The following is an 18723-nucleotide window of genomic DNA, read 5'->3' on the forward strand; positions in this document are numbered from 1 at the left end:
TTATTATCACAGCCTGGGTGTTTTGCAGATAGCGTCGCTAGGTGTGCTTTCAAAGAAATGTTCGCTAAACTGCTAGTCTTCAAGGTCGTGAGATAAAGGAGGACGTCCCGGATGGACGCATGTATAGGCAGAAAGTCCTGGGCTTTAGCGTAGGTCTTGAACCTGAGCCACTTTCCCAAGTAATTTCACCTAGTGGAAGGCTTTCTCTGATTAAGTAGAATGCGATCTCTAGTGTCCAATTTGCCATGCAATCAGATGGAGAGTTGGTACGTCTGGGTGCAGGACGAGGCCCTCGTCCTGGGACAAGAGGTCTGGAACGCGAGGGAGATGACAGAAGCAGTTCCGAGATAGTTTGAGTACTTGTGGAAACCATGGCTGCCGGGGCCACCATGGTGTCGCCAGGATGCCTGATACAGGTGAGGTCAGAAGTCGGGTGACTACCCGATTGATAACTGGCTGTGGAGGGAACATGTAGGGAGTTTCCCGGGACCAATCCAGTTGAAAAGCATCTCCCAGGGACAGGGGGCCGTGACCTGCTCTGGAACAGAAGTGAGTACATTTCCTGTTCTTGGATGGTGCAAAGAGTTCTATGGTCGGATAGCCCCAGAGTTCGAAGAGGGGAGTGACGTATTGTCTTGAGTGCCCACTCGTGCTGACGCTCTTGAAGAAAAACACAACTGAGACCATCAGCCAGGATGTTCTCCAGACCCTTGATGTGAATTGCCACTGGGATCACTTGGTGCCGGATACACCAGTGCCATAGTTGAACACTCAGGGCACACAAGCTTCGAGACACAGTTCCGCCCTAGCGATTGATGTACGCCTGGGCCGTAGTATTGGCCAGCTGTTTCTGGACAACTTTGCCCTGGGTCAGAGGTAAGAATGCCTGTAGAGCTAGGAATACAGCTAGCAACTCCAGGAAGTTGATATGCAGTTGGGCCTGGTTGTGGGACCATCGACCTTGAACAAAGTGGACTCGGCAGTAAGCTCCCCATCTCAGAAGTGACACATCGGTCGTCACCCAAATAGTGGGGGACGGAAACTGGAATGGTACTCCGACTAGAAGGTGAGTGCGGTTTGTCCACCAAGACAGCGCATTCAGAATCTGCAGAGGTAGCACCAGGCGTTTTCTCTGACTGTCCACAGTGGGGTGGAAAACTGAGATAAGCCAAAGTTGCAGCTTTCGCATCTTTAGCCAGACATCAAGCAGAACAGCATTGCAGGAAGCCATCAGGCTGAGAAGGCGCTGAATCTGTTGTGCCGGTTGTATAGGTGGTTGTTGGAAGAGATGAACTAGATCTCAGATGCACAAGTATCGGTCTTCTGGTAAGTATGCCCTTTGGGTCAGTATGTCCAGCACTGCACCTATGTAGGTAGTCACCTGGATTGGCTCGAGACGCGATTTCTTCCAGTTCACCTGGATCCCTAGGTATCTGAGAAGATTTAGTACATACTGGATGTGCGAAAGTAACTCTTCTCTGTCTCTGGATGTCAGGAGTCAGTTGTCCAAGTATGGTGATGCCCCGTGTTCTCAAATGGGCAATCACGGTTGCCATACACTTGGTAAATACGCGTGGGGCGATGCATAATCCGAAGAGAAGACATTGTATTGAAACACTTGGTGTTCCACTGTAAATCGAAGGTACTGCCTGTGGTGCTCCCTGATGCTGATGTGGAAGTAGGCAGCTTTTAGGTCCAGCGTTGCAAGCCACTGTTCCCCCTGAAGAAGCGGAAGGATCTGTTGCAACGTCATCATCCTGAATTTCCTTACTTTGATCAGCTTGTTTAGGGGACGGAGATCCATGATGGGACATATCTCCCCGTCCCTCTTTGGAATTAGGAAATAGCGAGAGTAGAATAAATCCCGCCTGCTTGCCCATGGCACTGGGGTGATAGGACCGTTGGGTTCTGAAGATCATTTCTTCAGAGTATGCCATAGAATTCAAAGAAACCCCTTGGTTCATGGGAATGAAATTCACCTCTCCATCAAAGGCATTATAGGACAAGGTGGTGATTGGAGAAGGGTGTGATGTTATGTAGTGCCATGCGGGGGCATGGCATGCCAACTTGATGTTGCTGTGTGGCTGCGTTGGAATTATGGTGGTCAGTCCAGATGTTAAGGCCCGGGCAGGCAGGAATGGGGAGTGGAGTGGTGCCAGCGCACGATCCTGAGGCTCAAAGGCGCTTTTGAGGCTCCAGCTGCTTGGTATGTTGGGAGTTGGAGGTTTTAGCCTTGTCCTGGAAAGGGTGTTAGTTATACGATGGATATGGCCTCCTATATTCACAGTGATCTTGCTGCCAGAATGAAGAACACTGCCTGTTTGAGTAGGTACGATACTTTCAGCCATAGGTTGAGGTCGAGGGTTGAGTGGTAAACGTCTTGGCCATGAACTTCTTGAGCTGTTCCATGGTTGAGTCTGTAGACTCACTAAAAAGCCAGACCCATCAAAAGCCAAACCTTCAATCTTTTCTTTCATATCTGATTGGAGGGAGGTGGACCTCAACCAGGCGTGGCAGCAAAGTGTAACAGCTGCAGCCAGGGACTGTGATTCAGACTCTGTGAGATGCTTAGCAATGCTCAATTGCTGTCTCATTAGTTCTGCTGATTTCTCCAGAGTCTGTTGATATCGCTTCTTAAAATCCTCGAGGGACAAGGAGTTGAGATCGTTTTGCAGCGAATCCCATATGCTATGGTTACATTTGGCCGTGCAGGCTGCATAATTAGTGACCTTGATGGATACACATGAGGTGGAATAAATCTTTCTACCTAGCAAGTCCAGTTTCTGCCCTTCTTTCTCTGGTGGTGTTGTGTAGCACCTCTCAGATTTTGAAGAGGTCATGCAGTCAACCACCAATGAATTTGGAGCTGGGTGTTTCAACAAGTAGGTGTTATCTTTTTCCTGTACTCTGTACAGGCTCTCCAATCTTTTAGAAGTGGGTGTGGAAGTGTGGAGCACCTCCCAAGCACACTTAGCAGCTCTGGTAATTACCAGGAGCATGGGTAGAGCTACAGGTTGAGTAGACTGTGTCTTGAGCATAAAGTTGTAAACCGGGTCATCAATCGTGGAGAGTTGTGACTGTAGATCTAGGCCCAGCGCCTCTGCCATAGCATGTACGTGCTTATGGTAGGATTTCATCTCTTCATTCGGGGTGACATAAGTGGTCGGGGGTACGTCTACAGGTGGGTCTGCCAAATTGTCCGTATCATCTGGATCCAATTCGAAATCGGAAGAGCCATAATGTTCAGAGGTGGAAGGCCCAGGAGAAGAAGGAATTGCTGAGTTTCCACTGTAGCTTGCTGAGAAGGAGATGTAGTACATGTTTGGGTACCTACTGTTTTGTAAGACACTGCAACAGTCTGTAGTTTTTTTATCCCGTAACAGCAGTCGAGTCTGGGATGCCCTTAAGATTGAGGTAAATTCTGCGGGCTTGGTAGGCTGAGGAGCCAATGAAGTGACTGGTAAAGACGGAGCTAACAGAGTATAAGACGGAATCAGTGGTGCATAAGGTTTCCACGGCTGAGCTGACGCATCAGAATATGGGGCGCCAGGAGAGCAAGTACCCAGCACAGAAGTAGTTACGGATGTAGTGATCAGGTGTATATGTGAAAATCCACAGGTGTGCCAGGTGGAAGTCTCATGGAGATGGCCAGCAGACAAGGTAGGTACTGTAGAGGCCGTAGTAGGGACTGCATCCGAGTCGGTGGGTAAAAAACCGTTAAAAGTGGACATCGATGGTGTGCTAGACATCGAGTCCAGGATTGACAGTAAGGTCTGAGCTGCTGCCAAATCGGCAGCTTTGTCTTCCTCAACGTCGAAGGTCGGTAATGGTGATCGGCACTGAGGCGATACCCTAGTCGACATCGACACCACCGGAGTGTGCAGAGATGATGCAGGCGCGGCCGATCGCTGGGTACTCGGTGTTGGCGGAGGTGAAGACGAGATCGGAGTCGGGGCTGGTGACAAGGAACGGGCTCTCGATGTCGAGACTCTTGGTGTTGAGGGCTGTAATGTCTGTAGATGTCGGACCACTGATGAAGCTGAAGAATCTAACGCCGGCTCCAATGCCGAAGGGCACACAAACAGCGGAGTCTGCATCGAGGACGGAGATGGAGTACTAGTCAGATCCATGACCTTCTGGCGCTTCGATGGTGGAGACGAAGAATTAGAGGCGTGGTGCTCTGTCGATGTGGAGTCTTTCGACGGCGCTGATGGGCGCTTAGGTGATTTAGACACCGAGTGATGTTTAGGGGACTTTGATATTGAGCAGGACGGTCTCGACGCCGAGAAGAGTGTCGAGGTCTTATGTTGCACTGATGCCGACGACTTCGATTTCAGATGAGTCGAGGTCGGTGCCGATGCCGATCTCGTAGATTTCTATTTGTGAGGAGTCGACTCTGATGGGGCAGAAGCCGACGTAGGCGGCGTTTTCGACGTTGAAACCAACGGGCATGGTTCACCAGGTGTCGAAGGACTAAGAACCTCGTCATAAATGGCGTCCTGATAACGAAGTGCCCTATTCTTGCGGGTTTGCTTTGAGAAGAATAAGCAATCTTGCAAGAGGCTGGGTTGTGCTCTTCTCCCAGACACAACAGGCATAGATCATGGAGATCCTTTGAGGGATTTTTGCATTACAGCATTTGAAGGATTTTTTCTCCTCAGCCATGATGGGGCGCGAAATCGGTTAGTCAGTTCCGTTCCATTGGTCAGAAAGCCAGTCAAAACACGTCAGTCCGTCTAAGTCAAATCACCAAACACAGTCCATCAGCCAGAAGAAAAGGTCATACACAAGAATCAGTCCGAAAAAACGTTGAAGATAAACTCACGAAGGAACTTTACCGAGAAGAGGCGGCAGACCGGAATCCAAACGTGATGGCGGTTGGAAAAGAACTGGGAACATGGCGTCCAGCCCGCTGTTAAATAGCACGCTGCCAGTGTGTGGGCGGGGCTTGGACACCTCAACAAGCTGAGGCATAGCTACCGCATGGTCCCTGTGCAGACGCAGAACCCATACTTATGGATCTCAATCCAGATCTCTAAGCATTCAGCAAGGAAATGCAAATTAACTTGTACTACTTCCTGAGTCATTTCTCTGGAACATCTGAAGCACTTTCAAACAGTGACCCCCAAGCTCCATTCAGAGTTAACCAAGGGAAATTCATATTAGAGGTGCTGCTCTCACTGAACCCAGCCATGTAGATCTTTAAGCACCTTGAAATGTCCTTCTAAACAAAACAAATGTGATGTATTGACAGATTCCATGAGTCAGGAACTCTAGGCACCCGACTGGTTGTACTCGGTCTGCATCCAGCCCGAGCACACACAATCCCGAACCAGGGGTTGAGGGAATGCTCGCAACCTCTAACCCCAGTAAAGGGCCGGGGTTAAGAGTCAGGCTAGCGGGGGAGGACTACCAGACGAGTAGTCCAGGTTTAAGCAGGAGGTCACAGGATCATACACTACCAACCTACCCTCAACCAATACAGGTTCTCTCTTACACACATACCCCTCTATGAACAAACCTAGTGATGTTTCTAAACTCACTTTGAGGATACTGATGTGCTCAGAGTGAGTTTAGGAGCACACCCTGGCTGAAAACAGTCATATGCAACACTAGACAATAGTAGGGTGGGGCGAAGTGAGGGAGTTCACAGTGGAGTTGAGAGAGGAGCATTTGCCATTCAAGCGAGCAGACAGCAGAAGAGAGAAAGTCGGGAACGAATCTTGCTCAGATAGGCATAAGGCTAGTATCAGTGTTTGTCACCATGGTGAGAACAGATTGCTCCCAGGCCACAACCAGGAATGTAGCTGGCTCAACAGAAACATCTTCTCTCATTGCTATGAAAATGCTAGAAGGGAAAGGAAGAGAGCCGGTATAGCAAGAAAGTTGCTAAGGAGTCCAAAGCTCGCAGTGAGTGCCAGCTAGAGACAGGAATATGTGAGTGAAGTACATTTCCCTCCAGTCCATGAAGTAGAACAAAAGTCAACCAATATAATGACAAACATCCACACTAAGCATTGCACATGGAGAATGCTTCTGCTTGCACACAGGGAGGCTTTTCAGTTATCCCATCCTGTAGCCACATGTGCCTCAGAAATATGTCCCAAGGTGCATGGGACTTTTAGGACATATTTTTGTAAGGCACAGGCAGCTGCAGGGGAAAGGTAATCCCTTCTCCTATCCGCAAGCAGAAGTGCTACCTCTTAGTATGGATGTCAAACTAAGACACTCTTAGTTTGGATGTCAGTCATTACTTCTGCAAGTGTCCAGACAAGCACAATTAGAACCACTGTCAAGCAAACCCTACAATCTCTATTCCCATATGAAGGTCAACAATATAAAATATGTTACCTGGGTCAAGTTTCTCACCCTTCAGCCATTGTTCCTCAGATCTAATTTGCAGTCAAAGCCTGTCATTTTTACTTCTGCATTAGTTTTAAAATTCATATCTTTTCCATTTGATACTGCTCTGACTGATTATTTATATTCTCGATTACTGCAAAATTCTTTACTGTGTACCCATTTCTCAACTTCAGTCACTTCTCTCCTCTTTATTTACCTTCATCGGTTCACATACCTCCTTCCACAATCATCAGCTTTTTATTTTAACCTTCCTTCATCCCTCCTCTTGCACCTTTACAATATATACCTTGTTTCTCAGTTTCTCTCTTCTCTCATGATTCGCCTTTGGAACTCTAACTTCCTGTTTTTAGTTTCCCCATTTAATTATTGCAATTCCTTGTGATTATCATATGCTCTGTCTGTCTTAGACTGCAAGCTTTGGGGTAGGAATGTTATATATTACAGTTTTGTTTAGTCCTATAACTAGTCTTTTAAGCACTTAATTATTAAATGCTGCCAAGATAAAGGATTAACTCATCCCAACTACTATGGATATAGATTACTCAACCAAGTCATGAGGGGAAAAACCACCTGTCCCCAAACCTAGTCTACACTGAAAATGATCAAGTGGAGCAGCTCCCATGCTCTGAAGCCTCCAGAATGCTTTATCACTACGTAAGAGGAGGGACACCAGCCAGATTCATGTTGTTCTCTGTAGATGTTTGCAACTCTGCTGGTGCCCCAACTGTGAGAAGCAAGAGCTGGCCTCACAGGCCTCAGCAACAGTGTAGGGGACTTTCATAAAGATACTATATGATCTGCCATTGTTTGACACTCATGCTGAACAGGAACAGAGGATTTTGTTGTGACTGCATGTCCAAGAACATATCCAGAGTTATGAAGGTCTAGGGCAGCAAGGCTGAGTTTCAGGAAGCATGGCCCTGACCACCATCACATGTCATTTAGGAGTTTAAACAGTTTAATATTACTGACCACTACTAGTCCATTTAAAAACTGTATTGTCACCTGTTATACCTATTCACTCCTGAATACCAAGCAGCAGCTATTGTCGTATTGATGACTACATCTACTGGAATAAGATCTGCAACTGCATTGTTGGAGGCTCGCATCGTTCGAAGAATTCCTTTTCCTGCCTTAAAACAGAAGGTACAGTAAGAAATCCACGTCAAGTCATCTTTATTCTCAGAACACATGTATATCTTAATGGTTACTTACAGCAATAAAAAGGCCACTGGGTCCATTAAAGTTATCAATCCATCCCTGTTGGAAAACAAGCAGAGGGAAGAATAAGTAGTAGATCTTTATTATGAAGTAGTTTTGTAACTGAGTAAGTGTCAGAATATTGCCGTTTTTACGTTTACACACCCACAGTACAGTTAGTTTGCCAAGTCCTAGCTAACTATTTTAGTCACAATATAAAGGTTTTCAAAATGACTCACCAATATATTCATTTCTTAGCAAAGATGGGCTTATTCCAGAATAGAGTACCAGTACTTTAACCCAATATCTATATGTTCAAACTTTTAAAAGTTAAGTCACTTCTGTAATAGATGAAATTGGCTATTATTGATGCTTCAGAGAATTTTCCTTTTCCAAGTAATATATTATTGACTGGCAGTCATCAAGCATGCAATAGCTACTGGCAAAGTCTTCTTGGAATAGATGGCCCATTCTACTACTACTACTACTACTACTACTACTACTACTACAAATATGTATAAAGTACACCGCTTTTCAACAAAGGTTCCCAAAGTGGTTAACAGAGAAATATAAACAAACTAGCTGGACCGAGTGCAGAGCATCTGGGCCTCTAGTTCTCCCACATTCTCCCCACCCCTACTCACCCCCATGCAGCGTTCCTATCCCTGGCGTTGCTGCCTCCGAGCCATCGTTCCTTATTGGCCAGTGGCCAATAGCCAAGGATTATGGGAGTTGTAGGCCAACATCGGCAGGAGGGCCTAAGTTGAGCAGCCTTGAATCAACCATTGGATGATACTACTGGCCAAACATGCAATGAGGGATATGAGCATGCATGCATGTTGTGCATGCCCCCCTGTCATGCACACTATCCCACCACTACATAATTACCGGGGGGGGGGGCGGTTGAGGGAGTTCAGATATTTCACCCCACCAATTGTGAATAAGCCATGCTGAGCTTCAGGCTTACATGTCCTTACTCCGCACTCTTCCATGTGCACTAAGTGAAAGCTTTCACTTTCACTTTAGGAACTCTGCAGTTTACGTTAATGTTAACTGTGTTTGAAAAAAGCTTTACTTACTTTCCCTTGCACACAGACAAGCAGCACACAAAACCAAAGCTCACTGACGCGTATTCATTATGAACTAGGCCAATGCTACTAGTAGCTACAAGTCAATATGAATCTTCTTAATATATATATCATGTAGATTTTTGCTTTTAGAGAAAAACACTATGGCTGATCCATGATGACACCACACACTGCTTTTCACATTACTCTGACCTGCATGTCCTAGCAGTACAGGTTTTTGGAGGATTAACTAAGGAATATTGTTATTCTAAGCAAGGTAATATAAATAGACTTACTGGGAAAGGCTCCTTCCAGCTGGCACCCACAATTGATGGCCTTATAATGGCTACATTTAGTTTTGCACCTTCCTGTTGTACGATGTATTCTGCTAAGGCTTTCGTATATGTGTAAGTATTAGGCCTGTCTCCTATTAGTTTCGGTGTAATATCATTCACTAGGCTGTCATCCATCCACCTATGAAACAAACACATTTATTTACATTTAACACACACCCCACTCAAGAGTGCTCAAGGCAGATAACATAATATAAAAAATTATTATATATATAACAAAAGCAAAGATTAAGAAAACACACCTCTTAAGATTGTTTTCAAGTACCTAATATTTTAGCCTGTACAATCCATAGCTTTTTGCAGAAGTGTAAGTCATTTTAAAAGCAAAAGTGAAAGAGACACTAAATTAATGCACCAGATTCAACTATTCTTCAATTTGAGAGGATAGGAACATTTAAGTATCCCACCAAAGTTCACACCCCTTTGATCTGCAAATGGTTACCAGGAACTTAAACATAGTCTACTACTTCATTGATGCAACTGCATTCTATTTACATGCGAATCAGAAAACAAATGACAATTTTTATTCATCGAAGTTTGAGGAGACACTTATTTCTACAGCTGAAAATAGATTCTGGTGTTCTAATCCCTGCTCTATTTTTCTATAGCTTGTGAGGCAAATGGCACAGAAGTATAGTTTTCCATTTTTGCAACTAACACACTATTACACTAGCCATTTTATTTCAGCAACAGAGGTATTTCAGAGAGAATCCACATTTTCTTATTGCTAAAAATCTAAGTCCAATGTCTACTTGATGTTGGGGGAGGGGAAGAAAACACAGGTTGCTCACCTGTAACATATGATCTGGAGATAATCTGTTGTATTCATAATGAATGGGTTCTGTGCCTGCGCAGGGACACTGCAGATAGATTGACCAGCTAATCGCTATGCCTCCAACTGCCCTGCATGTGCTCCTGTTATTTTCGGCAGTTAGGGCGTGTTCTTGCTCAGTTTCTTGCAGACCGCCAGATGCTGATGATCATTGTGTCCTTGGTTCCTTTTAAATAAATAAATAAATAGTGTGGGGAGGGGGGCAGCATCCAGGTAGGATTTATGAATACAACATATCACCTCCAGATCATATGTTACAGGTGAGCAACCTGTTTATCTGGATCATGATCCGTTGCATTCATACTGAATGGGTGATTAATTAGCCAGCTCTCGAACTGCTGGTGGGCACAGGATAGCCTGTCATTATGGCAGCACCTGCTTCAGAAGACTCCTCGCAAAACTGCCCTCCTTTGTCCGTCGCAAATCAATGGCATAATGCTTTATGAACAGCTGGTGTGGAGACCACGTTGTTGCCTTGCAGATTTCTGCCACTGCTACTCCCACCAGATTGGCTGCCGAAGATGCATAAGCCCTCATGGAGTGTGCCTTAATGGCCTTAGGAGCTTCCTTTCCCTGAGTTCTGTATGCCACCCTAATCTGTTGGACAATCCACTGAGATAGTCTTTGCCTTGACACTGGCTGCCCTTTGGACCTCTCCTTGTGTATCACAAATAGTATTTGTCCTTCATATGTCTCTTGTCACCGCCAAATAATACAGCAGTGTACGCCATACATCTAGTAGTGCATGGCTTGTTCCAGCTGTTTCCTGGTTCTGGAAAAAGGCTGGTAAAACTATATCCTCATTTATGTGGAATTCCATTAGTATCTTTGGTTTGAAGTGAGGATCCATTCATAAGAGCACCTTATGTGGATAAAACTGAGTGTAAGGGCTATAGGCGACACCAATTCACTCATCCACCGTGCTGTAGTAATTGCAACTAGGAACACTGTTTTCAGAGTCTGCATCCGCAACGTGGCTTCTCCCAATGGTTCAAACGGGTGTTCATTTAGGGCATTCAGCACTAAAGACAAGTTCCATTGCTGCATAGGTTTCTTTACAAGTGAGTACAAGTTGTTCAAGCCTTTTAGAAACTTCTTACAGTCCTGGTGGGAAAACACCATAGTGCCATTCCATCCTGTGTTCAGATGATATTGCTGCAAAATGGACTCTGAGGGACGTGTTTGCCAATCACTCCATCTTGAGTGTTGTCATGTAGAGGAGGACCTGTCTAACTGTTGCCTTTGGGGGGGGGGGGGAGGGAACCCTTCTTGGCATGTAGCTTGAATCTCCTCCATTTGCTACCATAGTTGCACCTTGTTGAGTGTGTTGTGTTCTGTTGTTCAGCAACATTTTATCTAATAGCCGTTTCTCCATGCAGTTAGCCTTAACGTCCCTACTTGCAGGTGCTGTAGTATCCCGTTTTTGCTCAGCAAATCCGGATGGTTTTGGAATTTGTGATGCACCCTGTGCGAGTGCCTTAGCAATGGAGCGAACCACAGCTGCCTGGGCCACCATGGGGTCACCAGTATCCCCCTTGTGGCATTCCTCACCATTTGAGACAGGACTCGAGTTATCAGCAGTTGCGGCAGGAATAAATAGAACAGGCCATTCATCCATACATATTGGAATACATCACCCAACGAACCCCTGCCATGACCTGCACATGAGAAGTATCGCTGACATTTTTTGTTTGCAGCAGTTGCAAACAAGTCTATCACTGGCCAACCCCATTTGTCAAAAACATTTTTAGTTCCCACTCGTGGTGTTGGTTCTTTGGAAGCATTTAACTGAGCTCGTCTGCCTGTACATTGTCTTCTCCATTTATATGTATTGCTGTTGGGTGTATGCTCAGATTCACACACCAATTCCACAAGTGCTGGCTCAGAAGGCAGAGGGAGTGTGATACCGTGCCTCCCTGTTTGTTCAGATATGCAACTGCTGTTGTATTGTCCAGGTGAACTTGTACTATGCTTCCTTGCAAGAGTGGTCTGAATGCCTTCAGTGTCATGAAGACTGCTAGCAACTCGAGGTAGTTTATACCGCCTCTGCTGCTTCGACCATTGTCCCTGCACTTGATGGTCCTCGCAATGTGCACCCTATCCCCACAGGGAGGCATCCATTGTCACCCAGCGTGTGGGGATCTCGGGTTCGAATGGCATTCCAGACTGTATATCTGAACACACTGTCCACCTTTCCAGTGCATTTAGTACGTCTCGCGGCAGAGTGAGTATCTTTTGCTGGCTGTCCTGGTTGGGACGGAAGTTTCTTAGATACCACACATCTGCAATGTTCGCATCCGCCGGCATGTGTTGCAAACTGTGGAATTGCAGGATGTCATCAACCCCATCAGTCTCTGGATCACCTCTGCTGGCTGGCAAGGTTTCTTAGTGATCAGGTATATTAAGTCCTTGATTTGTTGATAGAAAAGCACAACTCCCTCTGTTCTTAAGTATGCCACCACAACTGCCATTACCTTTGTGAACACCCATGTGCTGTTGACAAGCCGAATGACAAAACCATATTGGTACACTGTATCCTGTTCTGTAAATCTTAGATACTTGCAATGTGTTTCGAGTATCTCTACATGGAAATATGCATCCTTGAAGTCCAGCGCAGCTGCCCATTCTTCCTTGGCTAGAAGATGCAGAATTCCTTGCAATGTGGTCATCCTGAATTTGTGAGTCTGTACAAACAGATTGAGCTCTCAAGTTCATTATAGCCCTTATCCCCCCATCCTTTTTGGGTATTTGGAAATAATGGCAGTAAAATCCGGACATTCTCTCCACCCACCACACTGGCGCAATTGCCTGTTTTTGCAGCAATGCTTATACTTCCTCCAATAGCACTGGGGTTGGTTTTGTAAACTTTATCCCCTGAAAGGGAGACAAAGTTTTGAACTCTTATTGTGTAACCAGACCGTATAATCTTTAGAACCCACTGGTCTGATGTTATGTTGTACCATGCTTGCGCATGACTTGACAGCTTGATGGATTTGCTGGCAATCACAAAGCAGATGTTGTATGCCTTGGGTGATTATGCTTGTGCTACTGGTTGTGCCTGCAGTGGATGGATCTGGCCATCAAAGAGTCTGCTTGTTTTGCACTCTATTCTGTTTAGTGTTCTGGCCCTTTTGCTGCTGTCCAAATGATTTATTTCTTTGATAGGGTTTGTATTGCCTTCTGAAATCTCTTATGCTGCTGCCTGTATATGGCTCAATGCTGCTGTCTACCGAATGCTCGATTATGGGATGATGACCCTATTGTGTTTGTTGAAACTATGAATGTATTTGCTGTATGTTTAGACTTTTTCAATGTTTCCATTGTTGTGTCAGTGGTTTCCGCAAAGAGTCCCTTTCCATTGTATGGCAAATGTTCCACCCTGTCACGCATTTCCTGTTGTAAGTTTGTGAAACATAACCAAGTATGGCGATGCAGGGTAACAGCTGTTGTCATTGCCCTTGATTCTGTCTCCACCAAATGCTTTAAAGTGCTGAGTAGCTGTCCAGTCACAGCAGTCATCTTCTCATGTGTTTGTGTAAACCTGTTCTGGAACTCTTCCGGTGTCATTCTAGTTGAGTCCTGGAAAAGTACATCCCATAAGTGATGCCCATATCTGGCCAAACATGTGGAATAGTTTGCAGTCTTTATTGCCAAGCTTGAAGTGGCATATACTTTTCGTCTTTACATCTATTTTTCACCCTTCCTTTTCAGAAGGAGTAGTATGACGCTGTCCACCTTTTGATGAAGCTGTGCATCCCACAACTAAAGAGTCCGGCACCAGATGCCACATCAGGTAAGTGTTGTCTTCCTCTTGTACTCTGTACAACTCTTTAAATTTCCTTGATGTCAGAGTAGATATTTGTAGCACCTCCCACACCAACTGGGCTGCCTTGGTAATTGCTAGCAGCATGGGAAGCGCTACTGGGCGCGTCACTCTCGCCTTAGCCATCATATTATAAACTGGGTCCTTAAGATCCACTTCAGGTTGCTTCAGTTCCAACCCCAGGGCCCAGGGGCGTAACTACTATTAGGTAAGGGGAGGCGGCTGCCTGGGGGCCCCCATGCCTCGAGGGCCTCCCCCGAGGCAAGTCACATGACTATATATTGTGAAGTGTATGTGTATCAGCAAGGGGACAATTTTAAAATTTTGTCTCTGGGTCCACTCCAGCCTTGTTACGCCCCTGCCAGGGCCTCAGCCATTTCTCTTATTTGTGCATGATAGGCCTTAAGGATTTCTGAGGGCAACCAGGAAGTCTTTAGTGGCACCTCTGCTGGTGGATCTGGTTCATTTACCACTGCACTCCGTTTCAGATGAAACTGAAGTGTATCGATCCCCATCACCTTAATTTTCTAGGGGCAAGTCAGGGAGTGTCTTTTTCTTTGTATCTTTCTTGGGCTGCCCTGGCACCAGTGGCTGCAAAGGTGGGGTTTGTGTTTGACTTGCAGTAGACACCACTGTGGGCCCTGTTTCTGGTTCTTTAGCTGGTGCCAGTGTTACATGCAACGCTGCTTGCTGCAGATTGTACAAAGCTTCTTGTACTTTCCAAATTTGGTATTCAGCGTAATCAGCAGGGTAGATCACTGTAGGGGTGTGCCTAAAGCCGCAACTATGTGTAATCTGGCTGCATCAGACACCTGATATACTGGAGCAAGTTAATCCCTGCGTGGCTGCATAGTGCAATAGCGATTTCCAGGGGGCATAGCCTGAACCTGGTTGTGCAAAAAGAAAGATAGGTCTTGACACACCCACTCAGTCACCCAACTGTCTCAATGGAGACATTGGCCATATTGGATTAGTAGTTGTAGGCATCAGTCATATTAGGTTCGTAGCTGTTGGCGGAGTTCTTATTGGTGACATTGATGGGGTTTTTGGTACCGAGAGCACTCCCTCATCAGCATCGTGCTCAATATCAAGCCCCCCACGTGTGAACCCTTGCAAAGTTGAGCCAGATGGAGTACTGTCTGTGGATTCTAAAATTGCAAATGACATCGTTTTGGGGTCTAAAGCAACATCCTCCTCTCCAGTCCATATAATCAGCTGTCTGGTATGTTCGCTATGGTGTTTCCACTGGCATTTGTATCAGCGTTTAAACAGGATACAATTCTGTCGGCTTCCGGCACTCCAGTGTTGTCAATACAGAGGACAGCACTGTCATCAATGCCATGGCCATCAGTCCCAAAGCTTCAGATGTCAAAGGTGCTCTGCTCGGTGTTGATGCTGTGTTTGTCGGTCCCGGGACTGCCGATGCTGAAGGTGTTCTGCTCGACACTGATGTAGATATCAAGGCACCCCATTCTTCGACCGTAGATTGTACCCGGTGAGGGAGTGCTCCCCTAGCGTGTTTTCTTAGTTCCGAGGGGAGTCTTCCTCTTCCTCAACCGTGGAAGTGTGTCTATGTTTCTTGCGTCAGTGGTGTTTTTTCCATCTCCGGAAGTTTGAACTCTTGCTCCTTGGTGGCTTTAGACTTCATTGTTGCAGAGTGCACCAAAGGAGTCATATCCATGCACGATTCCATACTCAACACCAACTTAGACGTCTATGGGTACACCGGTCTTGGAGATTGAAGCACTTCATACAAAGTCGCTTGAAGACGCAGCGCTTGATTTTTGTGCATTTGTTTCGAGAATGAGCAGCATATCTTACACGTTGCCGGGTTATGCTGCTCCCTAAGCAAAGCAAGCACGGTTGTTGGTAGCTTTACCCGGCATTCCGTGCAACATTTGAAAGTAGTTTTTGCTACAGGTTTGGACACCATCGTACGGTTGTTTTTTTTAACTTTATGTCCTGTCTGACATGCAATCGGTTTGTCGTTTAGTAGTCCTTTGGTCATTAGCCAGCAGTTCCAAGTTGCGTGTCCCCTAGACAAGGCCGGGGTACACTCTGTTTTTACTCCTCTGAATCGTTTAGAGTTTCTGTAATCCTTATCCTGTCTGGAGTTCTTTACTGTGAATATCAAAACTGTTATAAAATCACCAAGGAGCTAAGTATCCGAGGTGTAGACACATAGGTGGTCTATTAGAAACTGAGCAAGAACACGCCCCAACAGCTGGAAGCACGGAGCACATGCAGGGCAATTGGAGGCGTAGCAAGGAGCTAGTCAATCTATCTGCGAGGTCCCTGCGAAGACGCAGAACCCATTCATTATGAATGCAATGTATCACGATCCAGATCAAGCAGTTTATTCTATAATCTAAACACAAAAATTTAATCAAATTTAAGTTTTAGTAAGTATCCGAGGTGTCTTTTTCTGTTGCTTTGCTTTATGTTTTGCTTGCGATTTAAACAGATTAGCAATTAATCTAAATATTAAACTATCTTTTTACAGCCTTTGCAAAAGTTTCAATTGAAGATTGAAAGTCAATTGTCTTCTCTCAGAAATTAGATTAATTTCACTCTGGGTATCAGATCTCTACAAGACTTCCATAAGCTGACCTACACATAGTAACTTTAGATCAAACATCATGTGTGTTCATGATTGAAAAAACAAAACAAAAACAAAACAGTATTGGCAAATTAAAATTTGCCAGACTGGTAAAAATTGCTGTCCGTGTGTTTCATTCCTTTTGAATACATTTAGAACGGTTTCAGTTACCCAATCCACATTCCATATGGCGATCAATCAATCAACTCTAATTTTTAGCATGCAAGATGCTAAGAACCAAGAGCGTCTAATTCAATCTCATTTATCATTAGTTAAACTAGATCTCCCAACATTTCTCCCTCCATTGAAAAAGTTGATATAAGAGTTAAAAACCCATTAGTCTCTTACTCTAAGGAGTCTATCAATTTCTTGGGATCAACAGGGGGTGGATAGACAACTTCTTCAATATGCTTTCGATTGCAATATGCAAATGCTGTTGAAACATGGATGAACACGTCCAGATTCTTCATTTTCCGGGCCAAGAAGAGAAGCTGCTGCGTTGCAATTACATTGAGCTGAACAGCGTCTCTAGAGAGAGAGAGAGAGAGAGAGAGAGAGAGAGAATATGGATGTATGAATGGACCGTCTGCTCTAGTGGACTTTAGTAACCATACCCAAGGTCCTGTGCCTTATGGCACTTTAAAGATTAATTTATTGTAGCATAAGCTTTTGTAGACTAGAATTGATTTGTACTAGATGCATGAAGTGTGATGCTCAGTATGCAGGAGTACGAGTGTGTGTGTGCACATGTATCTTTGTAAAGAAAAAACTGAAAGCAATAGAGACCACTAAGTCTAGTTTAGGGACAAGCTTAAAATTCACAATAGCAGGAATTGGTGACAATCTCCGAGCAATTCCAAGTTAATTCACTTTGTAATGTGATAAGCAACCATTTGTCTCAATTCAGGCCTGTAGTAATGGTCAAGCCTTACAATGATAATTCAGTTGATTTCATTCAAGTGTTCCTTTGATGTTTACTGTTGAATTGCCACTTTATGGGCTGGAGCAGAGTGTCCTGGAAGATTAAGATGGGCTCCCTCTTGTTTCTGAAAGTTGCCATTTTTGGGGGTCAGATTTGCTACAATTAGTTCTGCAGAGAATCGGATCTGTTTTTCTATGCAGACAGTAGAACAGCAGCACTTATCTTTTGGGATCACAAGTAAGTTAATCAGCTCCTGATAATATAGCTGATATTACTGGGCATCTGATAGTATAGCTGGTTTTACTGGAATGATGTTAGCCCCCTGAGTTGGCATTAGAGTTTGCAGCAGGGTCTGGTCCCTCTGTGCCTGTTATGCAGTGTGCTGTTCCAGTTGAGTATTATTAGCTTTATATACTGCTCACTGACCAATGTTCTTGAAGCAGTTTACAAAAAGGAAGACGAGAACCAAACTAACTAACTAACTAAGCAAGCAAGCAGATACAGAGTTAGAAGAAATCAGGACAACCAGAAATTACAAATTAAAAGCTAGTCAGAAGAGGAAGCCTTTAGCCTGGCACCTAAATGTATACAAACAAGTCACCAGACAGATCTCCCTTGTGAGGACATTACATAGATGGGGGCTACTACCAAGAAGGCTCTCTCCTTGGTAGCCACCTGACACACCATTGTGGGAGGTGGCACCCAGAAGAGAACCTTCAAAAAATGACCTTAAAGACAAGGATGTACTGTAGAACACACTTCTTCAGGCAGGCTGGTCCTAAGCCATTTAGGGAGTTAAAGGTCAGTATCAGACTTTGAATTGAGCCCAAAAACAGACTGGCAATCAGTGCAATTGTTAGAGCATTACTGTAGTAGCATCTGTTCTGAATGACCAGTCGAGGTGAGCAGCCGCTGCCCTATTCTGCACCACCTGAAGTTTCCAGACAGTCCTTAAAAATAAGCCCCAGGTGCAATGAACTGCAGTAATCTAGGAGGGTTACCAGTGCATGGATGACTGTTGCCAAGCTGCCTCTGTTCAGATAGGACAGCAGTTGATATATCAACTGAAACCAATAAGTGGTGCTTTGTGCCAGAGACAACTTGAGCCTCAAGCAAGAAAGATGATCTAGAAGCATCCCCAAACTATGAACCTGCTCCGTCAGGGTGAGTTCAATCCCATCACTTGACCACCACCTAACTATACAGACGAATCATCTAACAGCAATTCCATCTTATCTGGATTGACTTGCAATTTGTTGGCCATCATCTAGCCCATTACTAAGTCCATGCACCAGTTCAGAACAGCCACTGCCTCGCCTGCCTTTGATTAAAAGGACCTAAATGTCCTTGCATACTGATGACATCACACTCCAGTCAACCTCACCCAGTGGTTTCACATAGATGTTTGGGGTCAGAATAGACCCTGAAGAACACCAGAACAGAGCCTCCACGTGGCAGAATAATAGTTCATCAGGACCATATTCTGAAGTCAGTCAAACAGGAGTGTACAAACTGTAAGGCAGTGCTTTCAATTCCCTATTCAGACCACCTCAAAAGAATGCCA

General features: G+C 45.0%; 1 protein-coding gene across 9 annotated transcripts in view; it reads right to left on the bottom strand.

Annotated features, from left to right (window-relative positions):
• The window catches only part of FAR1 (fatty acyl-CoA reductase 1), an 83891-nt gene that overhangs the window by 18211 nt on the left and 46957 nt on the right, over positions 1–18723 (bottom strand). For 8 of the 9 annotated variants that reach the window (XM_053271665.1, XM_053271636.1, XM_053271675.1 and 5 more), the window contains exons 4-7: positions 16586–16765; positions 8927–9104; positions 7579–7623; positions 7369–7496 (exon numbers count right to left, since the gene is read on the bottom strand). In XM_053271665.1, coding sequence (XP_053127640.1) covers positions 7369–7496; positions 7579–7623; positions 8927–9104; positions 16586–16765 — 531 coding nt within the window. The remainder of the gene's footprint in view (positions 1–7368; positions 7497–7578; positions 7624–8926; positions 9105–16585; positions 16766–18723) is intronic. The other variant, XM_053271637.1, reaches the window with a different exon arrangement.

Source organism: Hemicordylus capensis, chromosome 1 (assembly GCF_027244095.1).
Source record: "Hemicordylus capensis ecotype Gifberg chromosome 1, rHemCap1.1.pri, whole genome shotgun sequence".
NCBI lineage: Eukaryota > Metazoa > Chordata > Lepidosauria > Squamata > Cordylidae > Hemicordylus > Hemicordylus capensis.